At 42.4% G+C, this 27,761-nt stretch overlaps 1 protein-coding gene across 3 annotated transcripts in view; it reads right to left on the bottom strand.

Annotated features, from left to right (window-relative positions):
* The window catches only part of FBRS (fibrosin), a 222,949-nt gene extending 196,789 nt beyond the window's left edge, over positions 1-26,160 (bottom strand). For 2 of the 3 annotated variants that reach the window (XM_053694393.1, XM_053694394.1), the window contains exons 1-4: positions 24,034-26,158; positions 23,794-23,961; positions 2,166-2,195; positions 2,032-2,080 (exon numbers count right to left, since the gene is read on the bottom strand). In XM_053694393.1, coding sequence (XP_053550368.1) covers positions 2,032-2,080; positions 2,166-2,195; positions 23,794-23,961; positions 24,034-24,285 — 499 coding nt within the window. In that variant the 5' untranslated portion in view covers positions 24,286-26,158. Of the gene's footprint in view, positions 1-2,031; positions 2,081-2,165; positions 2,196-23,793; positions 23,962-24,033 lie in introns of all 3 variants that reach the window. The other variant, XM_053694395.1, reaches the window with a different exon arrangement.
* Positions 26,161-27,761: the final 1,601 nt, after the last annotated feature.

Here is a 27,761-nt window from a genome sequence, read left to right as displayed (position 1 = left end):
GTGAGGGTTACTATGGGTACACATACAGCATGTGACTGAGAGGACTATACAACAGGTGTGTGAGGGGTACTATGGGTACACATACAGCATGTGACTGAGAGGACTATACAACAGGTGTGTGAGGGTTACTATGGGTACACATACAGCATGTGACTGAGAGGACTATACAACAGGTGTGTGAGGGTTACTATGGGTACACATACAGCATGTGACAGAGGACTATACAACAGGTGTGTGAGGGTTACTATGGGTACACATACAGCATGTGACAGAGGACTATACAACAGGTGTGTGAGGGTTACTATGGGTACACATACAGCATGTGACTGAGAGGACTATACAACAGGTGTGTGAGGGTTACTATGGGTACACATACAGCATGTGACAGAGGACTATACAACAGGTGTGTGAGGGTTACTATGGGTACACATACAGCATGTGACTGAGAGGACTATACAACAGGTGTGTGTGAGGGTTACTATGGGTACACATACAGCATGTGACTGAGAGGACTATACAACAGGTGTGTGTGAGGGTTACTATGGGTACACATACAGCATGTGACAGAGGACTATACAACAGGTGTGTGAGGGTTACTATGGGTACACATACAGCATGTGACAGAGGACTATACAACAGGTGTGTGAGGGTTACTATGGGTACACATACAGCATGTGACAGAGGACTATACAACAGGTGTGTGAGGGTTACTATGGGTACACATACAGCATGTGACTGAGAGGACTATACAACAGGTGTGTGAGGGTTACTATGGGTACACATACAGCATGTGACTGAGAGGACTATACAACAGGTGTGTGAGGGGTACTATGGGTACACATACAGCATGTGACTGAGAGGACTATACAACAGGTGTGTGAGGGTTACTATGGGTACACATACAGCATGTGACTGAGAGGACTATACAACAGGTGTGTGAGGGTTACTATGGGTACACATACAGCATGTGACAGAGGACTATACAACAAGTGTGTGAGGGTTACTATGGGTACACATACAGCATGTGACAGAGGACTATACAACAGGTGTGTGAGGGTTACTATGGGTACACATACAGCATGTGACAGAGGACTATACAACAGGTGTGTGAGGGTTACTATGGGTACACATACAGCATGTGACTGAGAGGACTATACAACAGGTGTGTGAGGGTTACTATGGGTACACATACAGCATGTGACTGAGAGGACTATACAACAGGTGTGTGTGAGGGTTACTATGGGTACACATACAGCATGTGACAGAGGACTATACAACAGGTGTGTGAGGGTTACTATGGGTACACATACAGCATGTGACTGAGAGGACTATACAACAGGTGTGTGAGGGTTACTATGGGTACACATACAGCATGTGACTGAGAGGACTATACAACAGGTGTGTGAGGGGTACTATGGGTACACATACAGCATGTGACTGAGAGGACTATACAACAGGTGTGTGAGGGTTACTATGGGTACACATACAGCATGTGACTGAGAGGACTATACAACAGGTGTGTGAGGGTTACTATGGGTACACATACAGCATGTGACTGAGAGGACTATACAACAGATGTGTGAGGGTTACTATGGGTACACATACAGGTTGATAAGCGCTCCATGCTGTGGCTGTTCTCAGGTTGCTGCACTACAGTGCAATAAAAGGAAGAGCTGCTGATTAAGAGGTAACTGGCAAGCCAACAGGGGTTTCAGTCCTGCACCTCTCTCTTATCACTGGGCGATGAAGACACCACTGGTGCCCAGAATGATCTAGCCCTGCCCCAACGTCTCACATTCCTTTACCTGCATCTCATTCTGTCTATTTGTGCCTCAGGGAACTTACAGAAGCAGAGGGTGTGTGTGTCAAACCAAAGCTCACCTAATACAAAGTGCACCACAGGTCAAGCGCTAAAGCAATGGGTAAATACAAAGACTTACAAGCACATACTAAATATACATCAGTGTACAGCACAATGCACACTGCCAATAGAAAAAAACCATAGAAGCTGAGGGAGGGAGCTGTGCTTACCGGTGTCTGCAGAGATTGTAAATGACAGACCAAGGTCGTCCATGGATGGCTGTGAGGTAGAGAAAAAAAAAAGGCTCAGTCACATCGGTCACCCGGCATAAGGTGGCAAAACCCTATATATAATAAGCGCTTACCTGCTCATTGCAGCTGCTCTCAGCGTCACACTGCAAAATAAATAAAGTGACTGTTACAATCTCAGGGGGTGGCAGTCTGTGCAGTAAGGGACAGTAGTGATCAAGTGGGAAAAGCACACAAACTTGCTGCAGTATGGGGAAGCCAGGATCTGTGGCCCTGCCAGCCCCCTCTGTGACTTAGAGACAAAAAGGGCAAATAGCTACATGGAGTATAATAGCGTGATTGGGCCGGCTGTGATAAAACAGCGTGCCCAGATGTGCTTTGAAGAAAAATATCTATATAACCCTTTTCTTTAGAAACATGGCGGTAATGTTATATAATTCTGCACTATTTCCTAGGTTTACTGTCCCTTTAAGCCAATTTATCATTATTAAATATAAGTTTATTATCGTCTAATAAAAGACATATATATGTGTAAATTCCAGTTCAGACACTCTGTCCCCCAAGTATTCCCGGCCATTAAACAAGAACCTTGGCATCGGTCTGGGGCGCTCAAAGGCTAAAGGTTAATAAGTAGACCAAAGACAGTAATTACTAAACCATCATTACTAGCAATTTCTATTAATGAAACAATAACAGAATTTATGCTTACCTGATAAATTACTTTCTCCAACGGTGTGTCCGGTCCACGGCGTCATCCTTACTTGTGGGAATATCTCTTCCCCAACAGGAAATGGCAAAGAGTCCCAGCAAAGCTGGCCATATAGTCCCTCCTAGGCTCCGCCCACCCCAGTCATTCGACCGACAGACAGGAGGAAATATATATAGGAGAAACCATATGGTACCGTGGTGACTGTAGTTAGAGAAAATAATTCATCAGACCTGATTAAAAAACCAGGGCGGGCCGTGGACCGGACACACCGTTGGAGAAAGTAATTTATCAGGTAAGCATAAATTCTGTTTTCTCCAACATTGGTGTGTCCGGTCCACTGCGTCATCCTTACTTGTGGGAACCAATACCAAAGCTTTAGGACACGGATGAAGGGAGGGAGCAAATCAGGTTACCTAAACGGAAGGCACCACAGCTTGCAAAACCTTTCTCCCAAAAATAGCCTCCGAAGAAGCAAAAGTATCAAATTTGTAAAATTTGGCAAAAGTGTGCAGTGAAGACCAAGTCGCTGCCTTACATATCTGGTCAACAGAAGCCTCGTTCTTGAAGGCCCATGTGGAAGCCACAGCCCTAGTGGAGTGAGCTGTGATTCTTTCAGGAGGCTGCCGTCCGGCAGTCTCATAAGCCAATCGGATGATGCTTTTAAGCCAAAAGGAAAGAGAGGTAGAAGTCTCTTTTTGACCTCTCCTTTTACCAGAATAGACAACAAACAAAGAAGATGTTTGTCTGAAATCTTTTGTAGCCTCTAAATAGAATTTTAGAGCACGGACTACGTCCAAATTGTGTAACAAACGTTCCTTCTTTGAAACTGGATTCGGACATAAAGAAGGTACAACTATCTCCTGGTTAATATTCTTGTTAGAAACAACCTTTGGAAGAAAACCAGGCTTAGTACGCAAAACCACCTTATCTGCATGGAACACCAGATAGGGCGGAGAACACTGCACAGCAGATAACTCTGAAACTCTTCTAGCAGAAGAAATAGCAACCAAAAACAAAACTTTCCAAGATAGTAACTTAATATCTATGGAATGTAAAGGTTCAAACGGAACCCCTTGAAGAACTGAAAGAACTAGATTTAGACTCCAGGGAGGAGTCAAAGGTCTGTAAACAGGCTTGATCCTAACCAGAGCCTGAACAAATGCTTGAACATCTGGCACAGCTGCCAGTCTTTTGTGTAGTAAGACAGATAAAGCAGAGATCTGTCCCTTTAGAGAACTTGCAGATAATCCTTTCTCCAAACCTTCTTGTAGAAAGGAGAGAATCTTAGGAATTTTTATCTTATTCCATGGGAATCCTTTGGATTCACACCAACAGATATATCTTTTCCATATTTTATGGTAAATCTTTCTAGTTACCGGTTTTCTGGCCTGAACCAGAGTATCTATCACAGAATCTGAAAACCCACGCTTTGATAGAATCAAGCGTTCAATCTCCAAGCAGTCAGCTGGAGGGAGACCAGATTTGGATATTCGAATGGACCCTGAACAAGAAGGTCCTGTCTCAAAGGTAGCTTCCATGGTGGAACCGATGACATATTCACCAGGTCTGCATACCAAGTCCTGCGTGGCCACGCAGGAGCTATCAAGATCACCGAGGCCCTCTCCTGTTTGATCCTGGCTACCAGCCTGGGAATGAGAGGAAACGGTGGAAATACATAAGCTAGGTTGAAGGTCCAAGGTGCTACTAGTGCATCTACTAGAGTCGCCTTGGGATCCCTGGATCTGGACCCGTAGCAAGGAACCTTGAAGTTCTGACGAGACGCCATCAGATCCATGTCTGGAATGCTCCATAATTGAGTTAGTTGGGCAAAGATCTCCGGGTGGAGTTCCCACTCCCCCGGATGGAATGTCTGACGACTCAGATAATCCGCTTCCCAGTTTTCCACACCTGGGATGTGGATAGCAGATAGGTGGCAGGAGTGATCCTCCGCCCATTGAATTATTTTGGTCACTTCTTTCATCGCCAGGGAACTCCTTGTTCCCCCTGATGATTGATATACGCAACGGTCGTCATGTTGTCTGATTGGAATCTTATGAATCTGGCCTTTGCTAGCTGAGGCCAAGCCCTGAGAGCATTGAAGATCGCTCTTAGTTCCAGAATGTTTATCGGGAGAAGAGACTCTTCCCGAGACCATAGTCCCTGAGCTTTCAGGGATTCCCAGACCGCGCCCCAGCCCACTAGACTGGCGTCGGTCGTGACAATGACCCACTCTGGTCTGCGGAAGCTCATTCCCTGGGATAGATGGTCCAGGGTCAGCCACCAACGGAGTGAATCTCTGGTCTTCTGATCTACTTGAATCATTGGAGACAAGTCTGTATAGTCCCCATTCCACTGTTTGAGCATGCACAGTTGTAATGGTCTTAGATGAATTCGTGCAAAAGGAACTATGTCCATTGCTGCAACCATCAACCCTACTACTTCTATGCACTGCGCTATGGAAGGACGTGGAACAGAATGAAGAACTTGACAAGTGCTTAGAAGTTTTGACTTTCTGACCTCTGTCAGAAAAATCCTCATTTCTAAGGAATCTATTATTGTTCCCAAGAAGGGAACTCTTGTTGACGGAGACAGAGAACTTTTTTCTATGTTCACCTTCCATCCGTGTGATCTGAGAAAGGCCAGAACGATGTCTGTATGAGCCTTTGCTTTTGACAGGGACGACGCTTGTATTAGAATGTCGTCCAAGTAAGGTACTACTGCAATGCCCCTCGGTCTTAGAACCGCTGGAAGGGACCCTAGTACCTTTGTGAAAATCCTTGGAGCAGTGGCTAACCCGAATGGGAGGGCCACAAACTGGTAATGTTTGTCCAGAAAGGCGAACCTTAGGAACTGATGATGTTCTTTGTGGATAGGAATATGTAGGGACGCATCCTTTAGATCCACGGTAGTCATGAATTGACCTTCCTGGATAGTGGGTAGAATCGTTCGAATGGTTTCCATCTTGAACGATGGTACCCTGAGAAATTTGTTTAGGATCTTCAAATCCAAAATTGGTCTGAAAGTTCCCTCTTTTTTGGGAACTACGAACAGATTTGAATAAAATCCCATTCCTTGTTCCTTTATTGGAACCGGGTGTATCACTCCCATCTTTAACAGGTCTTCTACACAATGTAAGAACGCCTGTCTCTTTATTTGGTTTAAGGATAAGTGAGACATGTGGAACCTTCCCCTTGGGGGTAGTTCCCTGAATTCCAGAAGATAACCCTGAGAAACTATTTCTAGTGCCCAGGGATCCTGAACATCTCTTGCCCAAGCCTGAGCAAAGAGAGAGAGTCTGCCCCCTACTAGATCCGGTCCCGGATCGGGGGCTACTCCTTCATGCTGTTTTGTTAGCAGCAGCAGGCTTCTTGGCCTGCTTACCCTTGTTCCAGCCTTGCATCGGTTTCCAGGCTGGTTTGGGTTGTGAGGCATTACCCACTTGCTTAGAGGATGCAGAATTAGAGGCCGGTCCGTTCCTGAAATTGCGAAAGGAACAAAAATTAGACTTATTCTTGGCCTTGAAAGGCCTATCTTGTGGAAGGGCGTGGCCCTTTCCCCCAGTGATGTCTGAGATAATCTCTTTCAATTCTGGTCCAAATAGAGTTTTACCTTTGAAAGGGATGTTAAGCAATTTTGTCTTGGATAATACATCCGCTGACCAAGACTTTAGCCAAAGCACTCTGCGCGCCACGATTGCAAACCCTGAATTTTTCGCCGCTAATCTAGCTAATTGCAAAGCGGCATCTAAAATAAAAGAGTTAGCCAACTTAAGTGCGTGATCTCTGTCCATAACCTCCTCATATGGAGTCTCTCTACTGAGCGACTTTTCTAGTTCCTCGAACCAGAACAACGCTGCTGTAGTGACAGGAACAATGCACGAAATGGGTTGTAGAAGGTAACCTTGCTGTACAAAAATCTTTTTAAGCAAACCCTCCAATTTTTTATCCATAGGATCTTTGAAAGCACAACCATCCTCGATAGGAATAGTAGTGCGCTTGTTTAGAGTAGAAACTGCCCCCTCGACCTTAGGGACTGTCTGCCATAAGTCCTTTCTGGGGTCGACCATAGGAAATAATTTCTTAAATATAGGGGGGGGGGGGAAAAAAAGGTATGCCGGGCTTTTCCCACTCCTTATTCACTATGTCCGCCACCCGCTTGGGTATAGGAAAAGCTTCGGGGTGCACCGGAACCTCTAGGAACTTGTCCATCTTGCATAATTTCTCTGGAATGACCAAGTTGTCACAATCATCCAGAGTAGATAACACCTCCTTAAGCAGTGCGCGGAGATGTTCCAATTTAAATGTCACAACATCAGGTTCAGCTTGTTGAGAAATTTTTCCTGAATCTGAAATTTCCCCATCTGACAAAACCTCCCTCATGGCCACTTCAGATTGGTGTGAGGGTATGACAGAACAATTATCATCAGCGCCCTCCTGCTCTTCAGTGTTTAAAACAGAGCAATCGCGCTTTCTCTGATATGTAGGCATTTTGGATAAAATATTTGCTATGGAGTTATCCATTACAGCCGTCAATTGTTGCATGGTAATAAGCATTGGCGCGCTAGATGTACTAGGGGCCTCCTGCGTGGGCAAAAACTGGTGTAGACACAGTAGGAGATGATGTAGTATCATGTTTACTCCCCTCATCTGAGGAATCATCTTGGGCAATTTCATTATCTGTGGCAGTACTGTCCTTACTTTGTTTGGACGCTATGGCACAATTATCACACAAATTCAAATGGGGAGACACATTGGCTTTCATACATATAGAACATAGCTTATCCGAAGGCACAGACATGTTAAACAGGCTTAAACTTGTCAATAAAGCACAAAAAACGTTTTATAACAAAACCGTTACTGTCTCTTTAAATTTTAAACAGAAAACACTTTATTACTGAATATGTGAAAACGTATGAAGGAATTGTTCAAAAATCACCAAAATTTCACCACAGTGTCTTAAAGCATTAAGAGTATTGCACACCAATTTAAAATAACGGAACCGGAGCCGTTTACAAATTTAACCCCTATACAGTCCCAGCTATAGCCTTTGCTGTGACCTAACCAAGCCCAGAGGGGAATACGATACCAAGTGACGCCTTCTAGAAACTTTTCCAGCTACTTTCAGATCCTCACACATGCATCTGCATGTCTTGCTCTCAAAAACAACTGCGCAGTAATGGCGCGAAAATGAGGCTCAGCCTACAACTGGGAAGGCCCTCCCTGACTGGAAAAGGTGTCTAACATAGTGCCTGCCGTTAAAAAACGTTCCCCAAGTTTATAAATGTGAATTATCAGCACAAACATGTATAAAATGCCCAAACAAAGCAATCAATTTAGCCCATAAAAGTGTCTACCAGTTTTATAGCCCATATTAAGCCCTTTATTCTGTTTGAGACTAAGAAAATGGCTTACCGGTCCCCATGAGGGGAAATGACAGCCTTCCAGCATTACATGGTCTTGTTAGAAATATGGCTAGTCATACCTTAAGCAGAAAAGTCTGCTAACTGTTTCCCCCAACTGAAGTTACTTCATCTCAACAGTCCTATGTGGAAACAGCAATCGATTTTAGTTACTGTCTGCTAAAATCATCTTCCTCTCACAAACAGAAATCTTCATCCTTTTCTGTTTCAGAGTAAATAGTACATACCAGCACTATTTTAAAAAAACAAACACTTGATAGAAGAATAAAACTACATTTAAACACCAAAAAACTCTTAACCATCTCCGTGAAGATGTTGCCTGTGCAACGGCAAAGAGAATGACTGGGGCGGGCGGAGCCTAGGAGGGACTATATGGCCAGCTTTGCTGGGACTCTTTGCCATTTCCTGTTGGGGAAGAGATATTCCCACAAGTAAGGATGACGCCGTGGACCGGACACACCAATGTTGGAGAAAAGTGATTCAGATAATTTGTGAATCGTTATAGCAAACCTAATATATATGTATAACTGAAAAGCATCGTTTAAAGAAGGATAATACCAATATTTGGCAGATAAGGAAATATTGAAAAAATACCCAAAATAGTAAATGAGCAAATAATTTATTAAACCTCAACAGTTGTGCAAATGGCATCAATATCTGCTACCTAAATTAAATAACATACTGATAAAAATGGATAAAAATTAAGCTTTAAGATTACTCAATGATACTAAAACATATCAAAAATTAGATCTTAAACCAACTAATAAATTTGCAGCTAAATTTAAAAATATTATTGCAGAAGATAAAAAAAGGAAATTTATTCTTACCTGATACATTTGTTTATTTTATGACACGATGAGTCCACGGATAATCTTAATTACTAATGGGATATTCACCTCCTGGTCAGCAGGAGGCGGCAAAGAGCACCACAGCAGAGCTGTATATATAGCTCCTCCCTTCCCTCCCACCCTAGTCATTCGACCGAAGTTAGGAAGAGAAAGGAAAAGCCAAGGTGCAGAGGGTGTCCGAAGTTTACAATAACCCACAACCTGTCAAAAAGAACAGGGCGGGCCGTGAACTCATCGTGTCAAAAAAGAAATAAATTTATCAGGTAAGCATACATTTTCTTTTTTAAGACACGATGAGTCCACGGATCATCTTAATTACTAATGGGATTCAATACCAAAGCTAGAGTACACAGATGATACGGGAGGGACAAGACAGGGAACCTAAACAGAAGGCACCACTGCTTGAAGAACCTTTCTCCCAAAAGCGGCCTCAGCCGAAGCAAAAGTGTCAGATTTATAGAACTTTGAAAAAGTGTGAAGAGAGGACCAAGTTGCAGCCTTGCAAATCTGTTCCACAGAAGCTTCATTCGATAATGCCCATGAGGAAGCAACAGCCCTAGTGGAATGAGCAGTAACCCTCTCTGGAGGCTGCTGTCCAGCAGTCTCATATGCAAAACGTATGATATTCATCAGCCAAATAGTCAGAGAAGCAGCCGTAACTTTCTGTCCCTTACATTGTCCTGAGAAAACCCCAAACAAAGAATAAGAAATGAAAGTCCTTCGACGCCTGCAGGTAAAACTTTAAAGCACGGACCACGTTCAAGTCTTGCATTAGTCCTTCCTTCTGAGAAGAACTAGAATACAAGGAAAAAACAACAATCTCCTAGTCCGATCAGAAACAACCTTAGGAAGAAATCCTAATTTAATACGTAAAACAACCTTATGTGAATGAAAAATAAGGTAAGGTGACTCATACTGAAATGCAGAGAGTTCTGACACTCTCCGAGTAGAAGAAATAGAAACAAAACTTTCCAAGATAACAAGTTAATAGGTAAGGAACGCATAGGCTCAAACAAAGCCCTTTGAAAAGCTTTGAAAACTAAATCAAGACTCCACGTAGGAGCAACTGGTATGAATACAGGCCTGATCCTGACCAAGGTCTGACAGAATGATTGTACATCTGTCTGGAATAGCCGCCAGACGTTTGTGCAACAAAATAGATAATGCCGAGATTTGCCCCTTCAGGGAACTCGACGATAAACCTTTCTCCAGACCTTCCTGGAGAAAAAACAAAATTCTAACAATCCTAACTCCACTCCATGAGCAGCCCTTGGATTCACACCAATAGAGATATTTACACCAAATCCTATTTGTAAATCATTCTAGTTACAGGCCCCAAGGCAGAACATACAGTGATTTGACATGTCATCGCAGAAAATGCAGCATGTCTGCAGAAAGAACAGTACACACGCAGGAACCGTTAGGGCTTGAACTTTGTAGTGCTGTTCCACATTAGACAGTTCTCTTCAAACAGAACTGTGCTAATGGTTGCAGTGTATAAGTTTTCCTTAACACAGTGAGCATACAGAGCAAAGTGCTGTTTGAAGTGAGCAGTCAAATATGCAGTAGTGCGGCAAAGCAGCAGCAGCACATTGCTTGTTGACTGGCTCTCAGAGATTTTTTTCAAACCCGACCTCTAGCCTTTCCCAGTCTGCAAAGTTGTTTGTTCTGAATTTTAAAATTATTTTTTTTGTAGGCAGCTAATTTGCAATGCAATTATATTATAAAGCATTAAAAAATTGCTTTATTCTTCAGTTAACCAACACATTGCAGTTGAACTGGTGCCTTAGTGTAACTGTCTAATTTAAAATATAATTTTATTTAATAGTGACCTGCAGAAAATGTTTCACTAAAAAAAAAAAATCTCATCACAGAAAGTGAAGTAAAGTTCTGTCTCTGGGGTTACAGGCCTACAAGCCTGAATCATGGTCTATATGACCAAGACAGAAAATCACCATTTGGATAAAATTAAACGTCCTTCAAAGAAACTAAATTTGGGTGAAGGAAAGTCCCTGAATCAGAAGATCTTTTCTCAATGGAAGTCTCCAAGGTGGTAGAGATGTCATCTCCACCAGATCCGCATATCAAATCCGCAAGACCAGGCTGGTGCTATGAGGATCACCGAAGCCCTTTCCTGTGTAATTCGAGCAAGTACTCGAGGAAGAAGAGCAAACGGAGGAAACAGGTATGCTAGAATTTAAGATTCAAGGGGTCGCCAGAGTATCTATCAGATCCACCAGGGGGTCCCTGTACCTGTATGCCATGAGAACTAATTCCGGCTGACCCCACTGGAAAATCAGGCTAGATAATTCTTCCGGATGAAGTTCCCACTCCCCCGGCTGAAAAGGTCTGCCCGCTCAAGAAATTCGCCTCCCAGTTGTCCACTCCTGGGATGTGGATAGCCAACAGGCAGCAAAAATGGACCTCCGTCCACTAAATTATTTTGGATACCTCAGTCGTCACTAAGGAACTCCTCGTTCCTCAATGAGGATTGATGCAAGTCACTGACGTCATGTTGTCCGACTGGAACCTGATAAACTGTACCGAAGCCAACTGAGGCCAGGCCCGAAGAGCACTGTAGATCGCTCTCGGTTCCAGAATGATTATGGGTAGAACAGACTCCGACCGAGTCCACATTCCCTGAGCCTTTAGAGAGCCCCAGACTGCTCCCCCACCCCTAGAAGGCAGGCATCTATCGTATCACTCACCCAAGATGGTCTGTGAAAGCAGGTTCCCTGGGAGAGACGATCCAGAAACAACCACCCTTGTAGAGAATCCCTTGCCTCCTGCTCAAGTAGTAAACGAGGAGACAAGGCCACATAATCTCCGTTTATCTGAGCATGATAAACCGAAGAAGTCTGAAATGGAAGCGAGCAAACAGGAAGATGACTGAAAAATCTTCATAAACAGGTAGTCTATTAAAGTTCCTAAGAAAGTTACCCTTTTATTTGGAACTAAGGAACTCTTCCCCAAACTTACCATCCACTAGAGAAACCACAGGAAGGATAATACTGTGTCTGTGTGAGATCTTGCTTGATGTAAGGATGGCGCCTGGACTAGGATGTCGTCCAGATAGGACGCCAATGCAATGCCCCTTAACTAAGGCATTGTCAACAAAGATACCAGAACCCTTGAGAAAATCCTGGGATTTGTGATAATCTCTGTGAACAGGAACATACAAATACTGTATGTGTCTTTTAACTCCATGGTTGTCATAAGTTGATCCTCTTGGATCAATGGAAGAATGGAACGAATAGCTTCCATCTGGGGACAGTACTCTGAAAAATCTGTTTAGACCCTTGAGATTAAAAATAGGTCTGAAGGTTCCCCCATTTTTTTTTTTTTTATAAACCACAAAGTAGGAGTAATAAAATCCCAGACCCTGTCCCTGAAACCGAACAGGAACTCTATATATGGGATACAGAATCCTCCTGGATTGAGGACAGGCCTGTTATACTGACTTTGATTCATCAGCAGGATCTTCAGATTGCTGCCTATTCCAAAATTGGCTATCAACAGGAAAATTTGGACGACTCCTGATTGAAGGAAAAAGCTGAACGATATCCTTTGAAAAATTGAAAGGAAGCAACCTATAGTGACAACTGTTTTCTTATTCTGAGGTAAGAATTACCCTTATCTCATGTAATATCAGAGAGAGTCTCAGTTAAAAAACAGAACCAAACAAGGTGTTCCCCTTGTAGGGAAATAAAACATACTGAGAATGCAATCCAGAAGTTGTTGTTATTGTTACGCAGTGTGCAAATCCAGGAGTTTGCACTTGTGCCTGGAATTGATCCTGGGACCTCTGGTCTCTGGCCAGTTTTCCTGCTTGCAAGCCCAGTGAGCTAGCCACAAATCCACAACAGAGCATTCACCAAAAATTTATACTCAGACGAGGCATTCGCTGTCTTATTGTTCTGTGGGCCTCATAGCAAAGTCTGAAATCCTAGCTCCCCCTTGAAGTGGAGCATCTGGCATAGCAGCGTTAGTGAACTTAATTGCCACAACCCAATTCTGGATTTCTGCGAGAGGAATGTCTGTCCTAATAGAAACAGACAACGCATCAACCAGTATGCCACTGCATCAGTGACAAAGTAACGCAAACCGCAGGTAGTTGTAACTCTAACATACAATTCCTTGGTACCATTGAAAAAGACTCCTTAATAGAGTCTGCTAAATCTGGAGACAATGGATACCCAGTTTCTCCCTATCCTTCCAATCACCCTTATAGATTGCTGGAAATAAAGAAATGTTTCACCCTATGATGGGCTTTATCAAGATAGAAATAATAAGGGTCTTGTTTTTACATTCAATTTTAGTCAGGATTCCATAATTTTCCTGGATTTAGAGATTATGGTGTGTAATAATAATATAGAAACTAAAACTCACTTTAAAAAGGTTGACTCCAATAGTTTTATGCAACAATGGAAACATAATATCCCCATTGGACAAAGATTAAGGATTAGAAAAAACTGTTCTAGATTATCTGATTTTGAAAATCAAATTGAGGCACTCATTGAGAAATTTAAAGATAAAGATAGAGAGTATGAGGAAAAGATTATTAACGAAGCAGTGGTAAGTGCTAAAAATACCGAAAGAAAATCACTTAAAATATTAACAAAAAAAAATGCTGACAATGGAAACGATATAATAGAAGTCCCTTTCGTTAATGAATTTAGCAATGACCATGGAGTCATTAGAAACATCATTTAAAAAACATTGGCATATACTTAAAGGGACACTGAACCCAAATGTTTTCTTACGTGATTCAGATAGAGTATGCAATTTTAAGCAACTTTCTAATTTACTCCTATTAACAATTTTTTTCATTCTCTTTCCATCTTTATTTGAAAAAGAAGGCATCTAAGCTTTTTTCTTGGTTCAGTAATCTGGACAGCACTTTTTTTATTGGTGGATGCATTTATCCACCAATCAGCAAGGACAACCAAGGTTGTTCACCAAAAATGGGCCGGCATCTAAACTTACATTCTTGCATTTCAAATAAAGATACCAAGAGAAGAAAATTTGATAATAGGAGTAAATTAGAAAGTTGCTTAAAATGTCATGCTTTATCTGAATTGTGAAAGAAAAAATTTGGGATCAGTGTCCCTTTAAGGCTGACCCTATGTTAGGGGATAAATTATCACATCAAAATTAATATTTAGGAAGACAAAAAAAAATCTAAAAACCTTATTAGCGCAAAGTGAATTTAGAAATTAAACCAAACGGGCTAAAATACTTTTTATTTGGAAACAAAATCTCAGGTTTTTTCCTTGTTACTCATGTAAAGCCTGTCAATATAGCTGTAAAAAATGTACAATTATTATACCTACCATAGGAGAAGAATTGGTGATAAAAGAACTAATTAGATGTACAACCAAGGGAGTAATCTATGTACTGCAGTGTACTTGTAAATTAATTTATTTTGGTGAAACCAAAAGAATGTTAAAAGATAGGATTAGAGAGCATATCCTCTGTATTGAAAAGAAGGCAGAAGATAAAAGACTCTACAAGCATTTTAAAGAGGTTCATGGAGGGAGAGTAAGCGATCTAAAATACTGGGGCATTCATAATGTAAAATTAAATTGGAGGGGAGGTAACATAGATAAATATCTCCGACTAAAAGAGGCAGAGTATAAATATAATGCTCTATACCCGGTCGGTTTAAATTCAGAATTGGACATTTCACCTTTTTTTGTTAGATTAAAGGGCCACTGTAAGTAAATATTTTCTATGCCTGTTACCAACTACCCCAAATACGCTTTTTACCAATAGCATTTCATTAACATAGCTGTACCGTATATCAGAAATCTTGTCTGCAAATTTAATTGTTTTCCAAACCCAATCCGTTTACAATACCTAGGTTTCAAAATGGCGCTTTAAACGCAAAGTTATTGGTTTAAGTATTTTGAACATGCAGTGCTGAAAATAGTGGGCAGGATAACGTGACATCATCGGCGAATAAAAGATATAACTTTTAAAACATTATGAAACTTCGTTTTGGAGAAAATATAGGTCAGTAGGTTTTAATTAATGTTTATTAACTTTAATATGTTAGTTGTTTAGCTTAAAAATTATAACAGAAAGTAATCCTTTAAGAAATTAAATGGTTAATTTTATATTTATTACACTTAAATTCATTAAGAATGATATTACTTTAAGCACTAGTAATAAAAAATATTTTTTTCTAAAGAAAAAGTCACTTATTTTATCACAGTCAATATTGAACATTAATTCACTAATATAATTAAATTGTATTATTTCTGTGAAGATATACCATTTCACTTTGTATAAAAACTATCACTTTGGTATATACGATTACACGATTTTCAGTTTAGGATTTTTTTGAATGTATATTGCCTATACAACATTTTTTGTTTTTTCAGTTAAGTATTGACAATACCACCTTTAATAATAAAGAATTTTAACCAATGAAAAAGTTGGGACACATTTAAAAGGAAGCCCTGGACTGCAATTTCTCATTTGAAAAAGCCCTCACGTAGGGAGAAACGCGTTGACGTTTTAAATAGATGCAGCCAGAATAATATTACTGTTTATACCATTTATACTCTCTGTGGTAACAGAGGTGTCATTGGGACTTGACACAGGACTTCTGTAAGGTTGAGACATCAGCCAGTACAACTAATTGGAGCCTTCGTTTGACATTTGCTGAATCCGTTGTGTTCTATTACTGGATAGAGATACCAAGCACTGCAAAAAGTTCTATTACGGGGGGCGGAGCTTGAAGCTGAAGCGGCAAGACGCATTTGAGAGGAGCTCCTGACATTACTCACTCTTAAAAGCCACTAATCCTGAATAAACCATTAAAATAAAGTATACAAATGCTTTATAATAGTCTGAAGAGATTTGTAGTTTGCCTTTACTCACAGGGCCTTCATCTACACAACCAGGGCTGCCGTATTATACCCCCCCCCAGGAAACTGGGTTACTAGGCAGATATTTAACGCTGTCTCAAATCTTCTAAGTAATATTTGGGTCTGTTACTCTAAAGAAGGGAACCACCTTTCAGGACACTCCATGTACATGTGAATTTGCCTAAAGGGGAGCTGTACAAGTACCGCTTCAAAAATGGAGGCCCTAAACATATGGGAAAGTAAGATGGTGCAGATTATAAAAGATCACTACCGGTGCTTAGAGGTGGAATTATGCGGACTTCTCCTGAGACCGGCAACTACAGTAATCCCTCCAAGTGGAAGTAAGTGTAAAGCTATGACTTTCTGGGCAGACCCGGCCAGCGAAGAGCCCTCTAACTCCTGCAGACAAGGCACCGCGAACTTATCCGACAAAATACCCTGTGATACTAAGTCCGAAACGGATGCCCTGTCTGGCGCATTGAAGGAGAGAGTTCCCAGCCATGGGCCCAGCAGCAAAGCTATAGCCACTAAGAGAAAGCGGAGCAGGTCTAAATAAAAAAGGCTGGTGATGTCGCGCCTAAGGAGAGGGACCGCTCAGGATCATCCGTCCCTGACAACGTATAGAAGCATGAGACAGCAGAGCAGCGCTAGATCCACAAGGTTGGTAAGACCGCATCTCAAGTGGGGGAACTTTCAAGCTCATCCGTTCCGGACATCGACTGCACACAGGAGCAGGGTGAGAGGGGAACCTTACTCCAAGCCTGAAAACCGGAGGCATATGAGACTGGGAGGCTGGAAGAGACTTGATTGTTTAAAGGAACACTCTCCTATCTCACCCTCCAGTGGGCCTACTCATTTGAGGCGGGTGGTATTGAGAGCAGATGTAGGATCTGATCACCCAAATTCCTTATGCAAAACGGGAGTGGGTTAAGTTTGCGACAGCCGCTGCTAAGATTGAGCAACCCCGATCTTTGCAACCAGTTATTCATTTTGTTTTCTTTTCCCCACCACCTCCGAGAGTCTTATCTGGACTATCTATGTAGACTTTATGTCTGAAGTACAAGGTCCTCTCTGTAATATATATCTAAGTCTTGCCTCACAAATGTTATTTTTATTAAGTGCTGTTCAGATTGACTTTATTATACTGTAATAGTGTAATGGACTTTAGTGTCATCTGATTTTAAGGCTCAAACTCGCAGGGCTGGAATCACTTTTGTCCTCTTGGTTTAATGTGATATTTCCCTAATGATTTCTGTTTACTCTTCCCTGACTATATTATGTTGTGAGTTGATCAGATGCATGGAAGATTTGTGTACTTATGTTTTATGCCTTCATATAATATGTTATCCATACGTACTTCAGATGCTTATATAAGCTGCGAATTTTAACCAACTTTACTAAGGGTCCAATAGAGACCACTTTTATCATTTTATTCCCTCTAGATAACATTTCAGGATGCATGAGCCCAAAAGTGGCTTACCATATCAGGAGAGGGAGTTACAATAAAAATATAAAATGAGGTTTTTGTTTAGCCTGTTAAGTATACATGTAGAGATATCACTTTGGGTTTTCTTAGGAGAAATTGCTATCTACATGAGTAGATCGATGACCTCAATACAAATTTATAAAAAAAAAAAAGTTCTATTACAAGCAAGTCACAAAGATTATATGAGTATCTAGCGTGCAATTTGCACTAAGGGCGGATACTTTTTTTCTCCCTCTAGTTTATCGAGAGCAGACACACGGATCAGCTGGAGTGTGTGTAAGCAACACTGACCAATAGGAGCGGAGCAGCCTAACAGATCCTCTACACATGACCATAATGGCTGGAGGAAGAGACAATACGGAAGTTGAACAGCTAATCTAGCTGGCTGTCCCCTATGTCTATTACCACTCCCGAATAGCCGGGTAAAAATATACCTATGTGCCTTAGGATCGATCCCGTTTTATACTCAGACTGTGTGAACTGTAGTTGTTACCCTTGTCTGGAATTATGTAACAACTTTTTTGATACCTGTTTGTTACGTTTTGGCCAAATCTCTTTTTTTGGTGTCAATATTTTTCCTACTTGTTTTTTTAGCCGTTTTATATCGGAGACGTCCACAATTTTTATGCATTTTTATCAGTATGTTATTTAATTTAGGTAGCAGATATTGATGCCATTTGCACAACTGTTTAGGTTTAATAAATTATTTGCTCATTTACTATTTTGGGTATATTTTTCAATATTTCCATATCTGCCAAATATTGGTATTATCCTTCTTTAAACGATACTTTTCAGTTATACATATATATTAGGTTTGCTATAACGATTCACAAATTATCTGAATCACTTATTGTTTCATTAATTAATAGAAATTGCTAGTAATGATGGTTTAGTAATTACTGTCTTTGGTCTACTTATTAACCTTTAGCCTTTGAGTGCTCCAAAATATTGTTTTTTGTTTAACTTTGTATTTATACTAATTGTAGGGGGATCTTTTAGGGTTTAGGAGTTTGGTTATTCATACTCTGTGCACACTCCTAAGATTTTCTAGTACACATCGGTCTAGGGGGCACTAAGTTGTTGCATTATTGTACATAAATACCGCATATTGAATCAACAATGCAGATTGTAACACTTGCAATATTCTTTAACTCAGAATCTATTTACCCCCTAGCAATTATAGTCCTTCTCTAAATATAAAGCCAGTAATTGTTTTGTTTGTTCATTCCATGTGTTAAAGTGTCTAGTAAGAATACCCATTTAGTTTCTTTTTTCAATAGAATTTTCTCTGCATTCCTCCCCGGATTCCACATTTAACTTGTTCTAGTCCTCAGCAATTTAAAGCATTAACATTGCCATTGTGGTTTAATAGGAAATGTTTCGCTACTGATGTTATTTTCTTGACTTTTTCATGATCTTTCGTGGCATTACATATATTTGAAAAAGGGAGTATGCCCAGTTTCAAGTGCTATCTGAAACTTCCACTGAGTTAAACACTCAAAAATTGCCAATCACCCTCAAGATTGAGTCAGTCTATGTTGGAAAAAAGGGTGGTTATTTGAGTGCGCTTGTTACACCTAGGTAAAGTCTTAAAAGCTCAGTTTGTGTGTGTAATATAATAGCATTCCACACTAGGTATACGAATAATAATCACTGGATATTATTCAATATAATTCAATAAAATACATTACCTCAAATTGATAATCTTGCTGGAAGGTACCATTTCCTACAAAGCAATTACCGGTAATTTGCAAAACATTTGAGAATATAAACTAACTCACTAGAGAGACAAAGTGGGTCATCCTTTGTTTTGAAATTTCTTCCAACACTGATATGGATATTTTATTTATGAGTGGAACGGAAGTTTGAGCAAACATATGTGCTCTTTTACATGTAGATTGTAACAACGGATGGTAAATTCTCTTGTTATAGTAAAATCCACAGCAATATGTTGCTTTTACATTTCCATGATTTTATTTTATTTTTATTGAGTAAAGGATTATTGTGGAATAAAATCATTATTACTTTATAGATATATCAACTAGAGGTTATCAATTAGAGGTTAAGTATTTCATTGAATAATATCAGGTGATTATTATTCATATACCCATTACGTATATTTGACAGATGTTCAGTAGCGAAACATTTCCTATTAAACCACAATGGCAATGTTAATGCTTTAAATTGCTGAGGACTAGAACAAGTTAAATGTGGAATCCGGGGAGGAATGCAGAGAAAATTCTATTGAAAAAAGAAACTAAATGGGTATTCTTACTAGACACTTTAACACATGGAATGAACAAACAAAACAATTACTGGCTTTATATTTAGAGAAGGACTATAATTGCTAGGGGGTAAATAGATTCTGAGCTAAAGAATATTGCAAGTGTTACAATCTGCATTGTTGATTCAATATGCGGTATTTATGTACAATAATGCAACAACTTAGTACAATGTTGCAAAAATCCCAATACAGGGAAATGACCTATAAACTACGTGAATAGCATACAATATTATAGTGGCACATAAGATTGACCATTATAAATAACCATTTACAACTCCAGAAGGTATTTTGTGATAAATATATGTGGAAAGTAGGTAGTTATTATTAGTACAAGGATAACAACCGGGTAACCACTATTTACAATGCAATGAAGAGTCAGATACTCTAACACACCCCCTAGAGCGTCATTGGCAGCTGCTGTAAACTAATAGGAAGCCAATTCAGATTGACTGATTGTATGACGTCACCAAAGGGGTGTGTTCCAAACACACATATACTTGAATGTACGGAAGTCATTCAAATATTGCATTTTAAACGGTTCACATTGAAAAAGGCCAGTTTATGGGCCAAAACACGTTTGTGTCTGTTTTGCAATTTAGTGCTGGTTCCGTGTTAAACACGCCTCCCAGACCGATACCAAGGTTCTTGTTTATAGGCCGGGAATACTTGGGGGACGTGTTTTGAAGGAATGGCTGTTGTGTGTGTAATTGTTTGTTTACTTTATTATTTAATAGCATCATTGCTGTGTCTTAATTACTGAGAAACTGATGGTTTTTGTTAAGCCACAGTTTATGGCTTAAATTTCAAATATAATTTCGTAATCCCCTAACTCATTGGCTTATATTCCGGTTACACAGACAGAGTGTCTGAACTGGAGATTACACATATAAATGTCCTTTAATAGACGATAATAAACTTAGAGACCCCAGCTGTATCTGTAGCACTGACAGCCCCTCTGTTACTGATAGAGACCCCAGCTGTATCTGTAGCACTGACAGCCCCTCTGTTACTGAGAGACCCCAGCTGTATCTGTAGCACTGACAGCCCCTCTGTTACTGATAGAGACCCCAGCTGTATCTGTAGCACTGACAGCCCCTCTGTTACTGAGAGACCCCAGCTGTATCTGTAGCACTGACAGCCCCTCTGTTACTGATAGAGACCCCAGCTGTACCTGTAACACTGACAGCCCCTCTGTTACTGATAGAGACCCCAGCTGTATCTGTAGCACTGACAGCCCCTCTGTTACTGATAGAGACCCCAGCTGTATATGTAACACTGACAGCCCCTCTGTTACTGATAGAGACCCCAGCTGTATCTGTAACACTGACAGCCCCTCTGTTACTGATAGAGACCCCAGCTGTATCTGTAACACTGACAGCCCCTCTGTTACTGATAGAGACCCCAGCTGTATCTGTAACACTGACAGCCCCTCTGTTACTGATAGAGACCCCAGCTGTATCTGTAACACTGACAGCCCCTCTGTTACTGATAGAGACCCCAGCTGTATCTGTAGCACTGACAGCCCCTCTGTTACTGATAGAGACCCCAGCTGTATATGTAACACTGACAGCCCCTCTGTTACTGATAGAGACCCCAGCTGTATCTGTAACACTGACAGCCCCTCTGTTACTGATAGAGACCCCAGCTGTATCTGTAACACTGACAGCCCCTCTGTTACTGATAGAGACCCCAGCTGTATCTGTAACACTGACAGCCCCTCTGTTACTGATAGAGACCCCAGCTGTATCTGTAACACTGACAGCCCCTCTGTTACTGATAGAGACCCCAGCTGTATCTGTAGCACTGACAGCCCCTCTGTTACTGATAGAGACCCCAGCTGTATCTGTAGCACTGACAGCCCCTCTGTTACTGATAGAGACCCCAGCTGTATCTGTAACACTGACAGCCCCTCTGTTACTGATAGAGACCCCAGCTGTATCTGTAGCACTGACAGCCCCTCTGTTACTGATAGAGACCCCAGCTGTATCTGTAGCACTGACAGCCCCTCTGTTACTGATAGAGACCCCAGCTGTATCTGTAACACTGACAGCCCCTCTGTTACTGATAGAGACCCCAGCTGTACCTGTAACACTGACAGCCCCTCTGTTACTGAGAGACCCCAGCTGTATCTGTAGCACTGACAGCCCCTCTGTTACTGATAGAGACCCCAGCTGTATCTGTAACACTGACAGCCCCTCTGTTACTGATAGAGACCCCAGCTGTATCTGTAACACTGACAGCCCCTCTGTTACTGATAGAGACCCCAGCTGTATCTGTAGCACTGACAGCCCCTCTGTTACTGATAGAGACCCCAGCTGTATCTGTAACACTGACAGCCCCTCTGTTACTGATAGAGACCCCAGCTGTATCTGTAACACTGACAGCCCCTCTGTTACTGATAGAGACCCCAGCTGTATCTGTAACACTGACAGCCCCTCTGTTACTGATAGAGACCCCAGCTGTATCTGTAACACTGACAGCCCCTCTGTTACTGATAGAGACCCCAGCTGTATCTGTAGCACTGACAGCCCCTCTGTTACTGAGAGACCCCAGCTGTATCTGTAGCACTGACAGCCCCTCTGTTACTGATAGAGACCCCAGCTGTATCTGTAGCACTGACAGCCCCTCTGTTACTGATAGAGACCCCAGCTGTATCTGTAGCACTGACAGCCCCTCTGTTACTGATAGAGACCCCAGCTGTATCTGTAGCACTGACAGCCCCTCTGTTACTGAGAGACCCCAGCTGTATCTGTAACACTGACAGCCCCTCTGTTACTGAGAGACCCCAGCTGTATCTGTAGCACTGACAGCCCCTCTGTTACTGATAGAGACCCCAGCTGTATCTGTAGCACTGACAGCCCCTCTGTTACTGATAGAGACCCCAGCTGTATCTGTAGCACTGACAGCCCCTCTGTTACTGATAGAGACCCCAGCTGTATCTGTAACACTGACAGCCCCTCTGTTACTGATAGAGACCCCAGCTGTATCTGTAACACTGACAGCCCCTCTGTTACTGATAGAGACCCCAGCTGTATCTGTAGCACTGACAGCCCCTCTGTTACTGATAGAGACCCCAGCTGTATCTGTAGCACTGACAGCCCCTCTGTTACTGATAGAGACCCCAGCTGTATCTGTAGCACTGACAGCCCCTCTGTTACTGAGAGACCCCAGCTGTATCTGTAGCACTGACAGCCCCTCTGTTACTGAGAGACCCCAGCTGTATCTGTAGCACTGACAGCCCCTCTGTTACTGATAGAGACCCCAGCTGTATCTGTAACACTGACAGCCCCTCTGTTACTGATAGAGACCCCAGCTGTATCTGTAACACTGACAGCCCCTCTGTTACTGATAGAGACCCCAGCTGTATATGTAACACTGACAGCCCCTCTGTTACTGATAGAGACCCCAGCTGTATCTGTAACACTGACAGCCCCTCTGTTACTGATAGAGACCCCAGCTGTACCTGTAGCACTGACAGCCCCTCTGTTACTGATAGAGACCCCAGCTGTATCTGTAACACTGACAGCCCCTCTGTTACTGATAGAGACCCCAGCTGTATCTGTAACACTGACAGCCCCTCTGTTACTGATAGAGACCCCAGCTGTATCTGTAGCACTGACAGCCCCTCTGTTACTGATAGAGACCCCAGCTGTATCTGTAGCACTGACAGCCCCTCTGTTACTGATAGAGACCCCAGCTGTATCTGTAACACTGACAGCCCCTCTGTTACTGATAGAGACCCCAGCTGTATCTGTAGCACTGACAGCCCCTCTGTTACTGATAGAGACCCCAGCTGTATCTGTAGCACTGACAGCCCCTCTGTTACTGATAGAGACCCCAGCTGTATCTGTAGCACAATGTTATCTATATGGCACACAAACTAATGCCATCTAGTTGTGAATAATGCATTCAGATAAGAGGAGGCCTTCAAGGTCATAGAAATTAGCATATGAGTCTACCTAGGTTTAGCTTTCAACTAAAAATACCAAAAGCAAAATGAACTATAAAAGTAAATAGGAAATTTGTTTAAAATGACATGTCCTATATGAATCATGAAAGTGTCATTTTGTCTAGACTGTCCCTTTAATGAGGATTTATACAAAATGACAGCAGCTTGTCTCACCTGTTCTGTGTGCGCCCCATGCAGTCTTTGACCTCGTTGAGCGGATGCTTTATTGCCAGAGCTGCTGGCTACTAGATTGTCAGAACTGACATTGTTTCTTTTCCTCTTCCCTGATGGTCGCTTGGCTTGTGGTTCCTCCGATGGAGCCGAGTATAGGGACGTATCTCTCTGAAGAAAGCCAAAGAGCAGTTATGTGCCGACAACTTTCCCACCAATAATTCCTAGAAACAAGAGACTCACCTGCATAGCTTCCAGGCTCCCATAGCTGTTGATACAAAAGCCATCTATAAGATCTTCCTCCCTCTGCCCTGCCTTCTCCCACCTATGCCTCAATTTCTTCTTGCGTAAAGGGCGCGGCACTGGTCCTGGGCTTATGGAAGATGATGAGTTTGCTGGAGAATGGCCCCTCTGACGGTCTCTCTGGGATTTAGAGCGTCTGTGTGGAACTCTGCGCCCAGATCGGGCACTTAAAGCCGCCACTGGAGGCTCCATATAACTCCAAGGAGTCTACTTATGAGAGTTAACCATCTGCCCACAAAAAAATTGAAACCATGATGACCATTGTTTAGGCATCTTCTTAGAAATGTCACCAAGGACACCTGAGGCAGAGGAAGAACAATATAAGGTGCCCAGGTCAAAAGGGGGAGATGCACCTCTAAACATCAGAATAACTGAGGTTGATCACGTCATTAGCTCAGTTATAGGGGATTCTTTACAATGTTTCCTTGTGATACTCCCAGTGCGGCTCAATTTTTATTGTCTGTCTCCTGAACTCATAATCCCTCCTTAGGATGTATGTGCACTCTGCTTCTCATTACTCAGTCTGTCCTAGTACCTCCTACACAGGCTCTCTCTCTCACATGACCCACCTCATCCCTGCTCTCTCACTCAGCCTGTCTGCCCTAACACCTCTCTCAGCCTTGCCGCACCCCGGGGTACTATCGCTCTGACAACCTGCCTCGCCTCTGCTCTCCGCCTGTAGACCCCCCTGGTGTCCCTTTCTCTCAGCCTGTAGACCCCCTGGTGTCCCTTTCTCTCAGCCTGTAGACCCCCCTGGTGCCCCTTTTCTCTCAGCCTATAGACCCCCCTGGTGCCCCTTTTCTCTCAGCCTATAGACCCCCCTGGTGTCTCTCTTCGCCTATAGATTCCCTCCTTGGTGTCTCTTTTAGCCTATAGACCCCCTCCCTGGTGTCTCTTTTAGCCTATAGACCCCCCCTGGTGTCTCTTTTAGCCTATAGACCCCCTCCCTGTGTCTCTTTTAGCCTATAAACCCCCACCCTGGTATCTCTTTTAGCATATAGACCCCCTCTCTGGTGTCTCTTTTAGCCTATAGACCCCCTCCCTGTGTCTCTTTTAGCCTATAGACCCCCTCCCTGGTGTCTCTTTTAGCCTATAGATTCCCTCCCTGGTGTCTCTTTTAGCCTATAGACCCCCTCCCTGGTATCTCTTTTAGCATATAGAGCCCCTCTCTGGTGTCTCTTTTAGCCTAAAGACCCACTCCCTGGTGTCTCTTTTAGCCTATAGATTCCCTGCCTGGTTTCTCTTTTAGCCTATAGATTCCCTGCCTGGTTTCTCTTTTAGCCTATAGATTCCCTGCCTGGTTTCTCTTTTAGCCTATAGATTCCCTGCCTGGTTTCTCTTTTAGCCTATAGATTCCCTGCCTGGTTTCTCTTTTAGCCTATAGACCCCCTGCCTGGTTTCTCTTTTAGCCTATAGACCCCCTCCCTGGTGTCTCTTTTAGCCTATAGATTCCCTGCCTGGTGTCTCTTTTAGCCTATAGATTCCCTGCCTGGTGTCTCTTTTAGCCTATAGATTCCCTGCCTGGTTTCTCTTTTAGCCTATAGACCCCCTCCCTGGTGTCTCTGCTGTGGGCCCTAGCTCCCCGGGTGTCAGGTACTGTCTGCTGTGGGCCCTAGCTCCCCGGGTGTCAGGTACTGTCTGCTGTGGGCCCTAGCTCCCCGGGTGTCAGGTACTGTCTGCTGTGGGCCCTAGCTCCCCGGGTGTCAGGTACTGTCTGCTGTGGGCCCTAGCTCCCCGGGTGTCAGGTACTGTCTGCTGTGGGCCCTAGCTCCCCGGGTGTCAGGTACTGTCTGCTGTGGGCCCTAGCTCCCCGGGTGTCAGGTACTGTCTGCTGTGGGCCCTAGCTCCCCGGGTGTCAGGTACTGTCTGCTGTGGGCCCTAGCTCCCCGGGTGTCAGGTACTGTCTGCTGTGGGCCCTAGCTCCCCGGGTATCAGGTACAATAAGAACCAGTCCACTTTAATGCAGCAGCCACCTCCTCCCAGTATCAATCTCCGGGCCTTGCTCCTTCTCTATCCTTTATCCCAAGCCCCGCCCCCTGCGACAGACCGCCGTAATCACGTCATGCCGTACACAGAAACGTAACATAACAGGAAGACAGAAAGCTCGTCAAATCTCAAATAGCTACAACAAGTCGCATGACAATAGCCAGCCAACCAGCGTGCCGTAAGATACAATTTGCTGACGTCATTTAAATAGCGAATCAGATAAAACTTCCGCTGTCTGCAGACTATATACGTTTAATATTCACCCACGTGACAACCATAACACCCCGTGATACGTTATATAAACCCACGTGACACCTAGTGATATATTATACACACCTAGTGATACATTATATATACACACCTGACACCTAGTGATACATTATATATACACACCTGACACCTAGTGATACGTTATATATACACACCTGACACCTAGTGATACGTTATATACACACCTGACACCTAGTGATACGTTATATACACACCTGACACCTAGTGATACGTTATATATACACACCTGACACCTAGTGATACGTTATATATATACACCTGACACCTAGTGATACGTTATATATACACACCTGACACCTAGTGATACGTTATATATACACACCTGACACCTAGTGATACGTTATATATACACACCTGACACCTAGTGATACGTTATATACACACACACCTGACACCTAGTGATACGTTATATATACACACCTGACACCTAGTGATACGTTATATATACACACCTGACACCTAGTGATACGTTATATATATACACCTGACACCTAGTGATACGTTATATATATACACCTGACACCTAGTGATACGTTATATATACACACCTGACACCTAGTGATACGTTATATATACACACCTGACACCTAGTGATACGTTATATATACACACCTGACACCTAGTGATACGTTATATATACACACCTGACACCTAGTGATACGTTATATATACACACCTGACACCTAGTGATACGTTATATATACACCTGACACCTAGTGATACGTTATATACACACCTGACACCTAGTGATACGTTATATACACACCTGACACCTAGTGATACGTTATATATACACACCTGACACCTAGTGATACGTTATATATATACACCTGACACCTAGTGATATATTATATATATACACACCTGACACCTAGTGATACGTTATATACACACCTGACACCTAGTGATACGTTATATACACACACACCTGACACCTAGTGATACGTTATATACACACACACCTGACACCTAGTGATACGTTATATACACACCTGACACCTAGTGATACGTTATATACACACCTGACACCTAGTGATACGTTATATACACACCTGACACCTAGTGATACGTTATATACACACCTGACACCTAGTGATACATTATATATACACCTGACACCTAGTGATACGTTATATATACACACCTGACACATAGTGATACGTTATATACACACACCTGACACCTAGTGATACGTTATATACACACACCTGACACCTAGTGATACGTTATATATACACACCTGACACCTAGTGATACGTTATATATATACACCTGACACCTAGTGATACGTTATATACACACACCTGACACCTAGTGATACGTTATATATACACACCTGACACCTAGTGATACGTTATATACACACACCTGACACCTAGTGATACGTTATA

This window comes from Bombina bombina, chromosome 11 (assembly GCF_027579735.1).
Source record: "Bombina bombina isolate aBomBom1 chromosome 11, aBomBom1.pri, whole genome shotgun sequence".
NCBI classification, from domain to species: domain Eukaryota; kingdom Metazoa; phylum Chordata; class Amphibia; order Anura; family Bombinatoridae; genus Bombina; species Bombina bombina.
The sequence above is the reverse complement of the archived record's forward strand: the minus strand, read 5'-3'. Positions and strand labels throughout refer to the sequence as shown.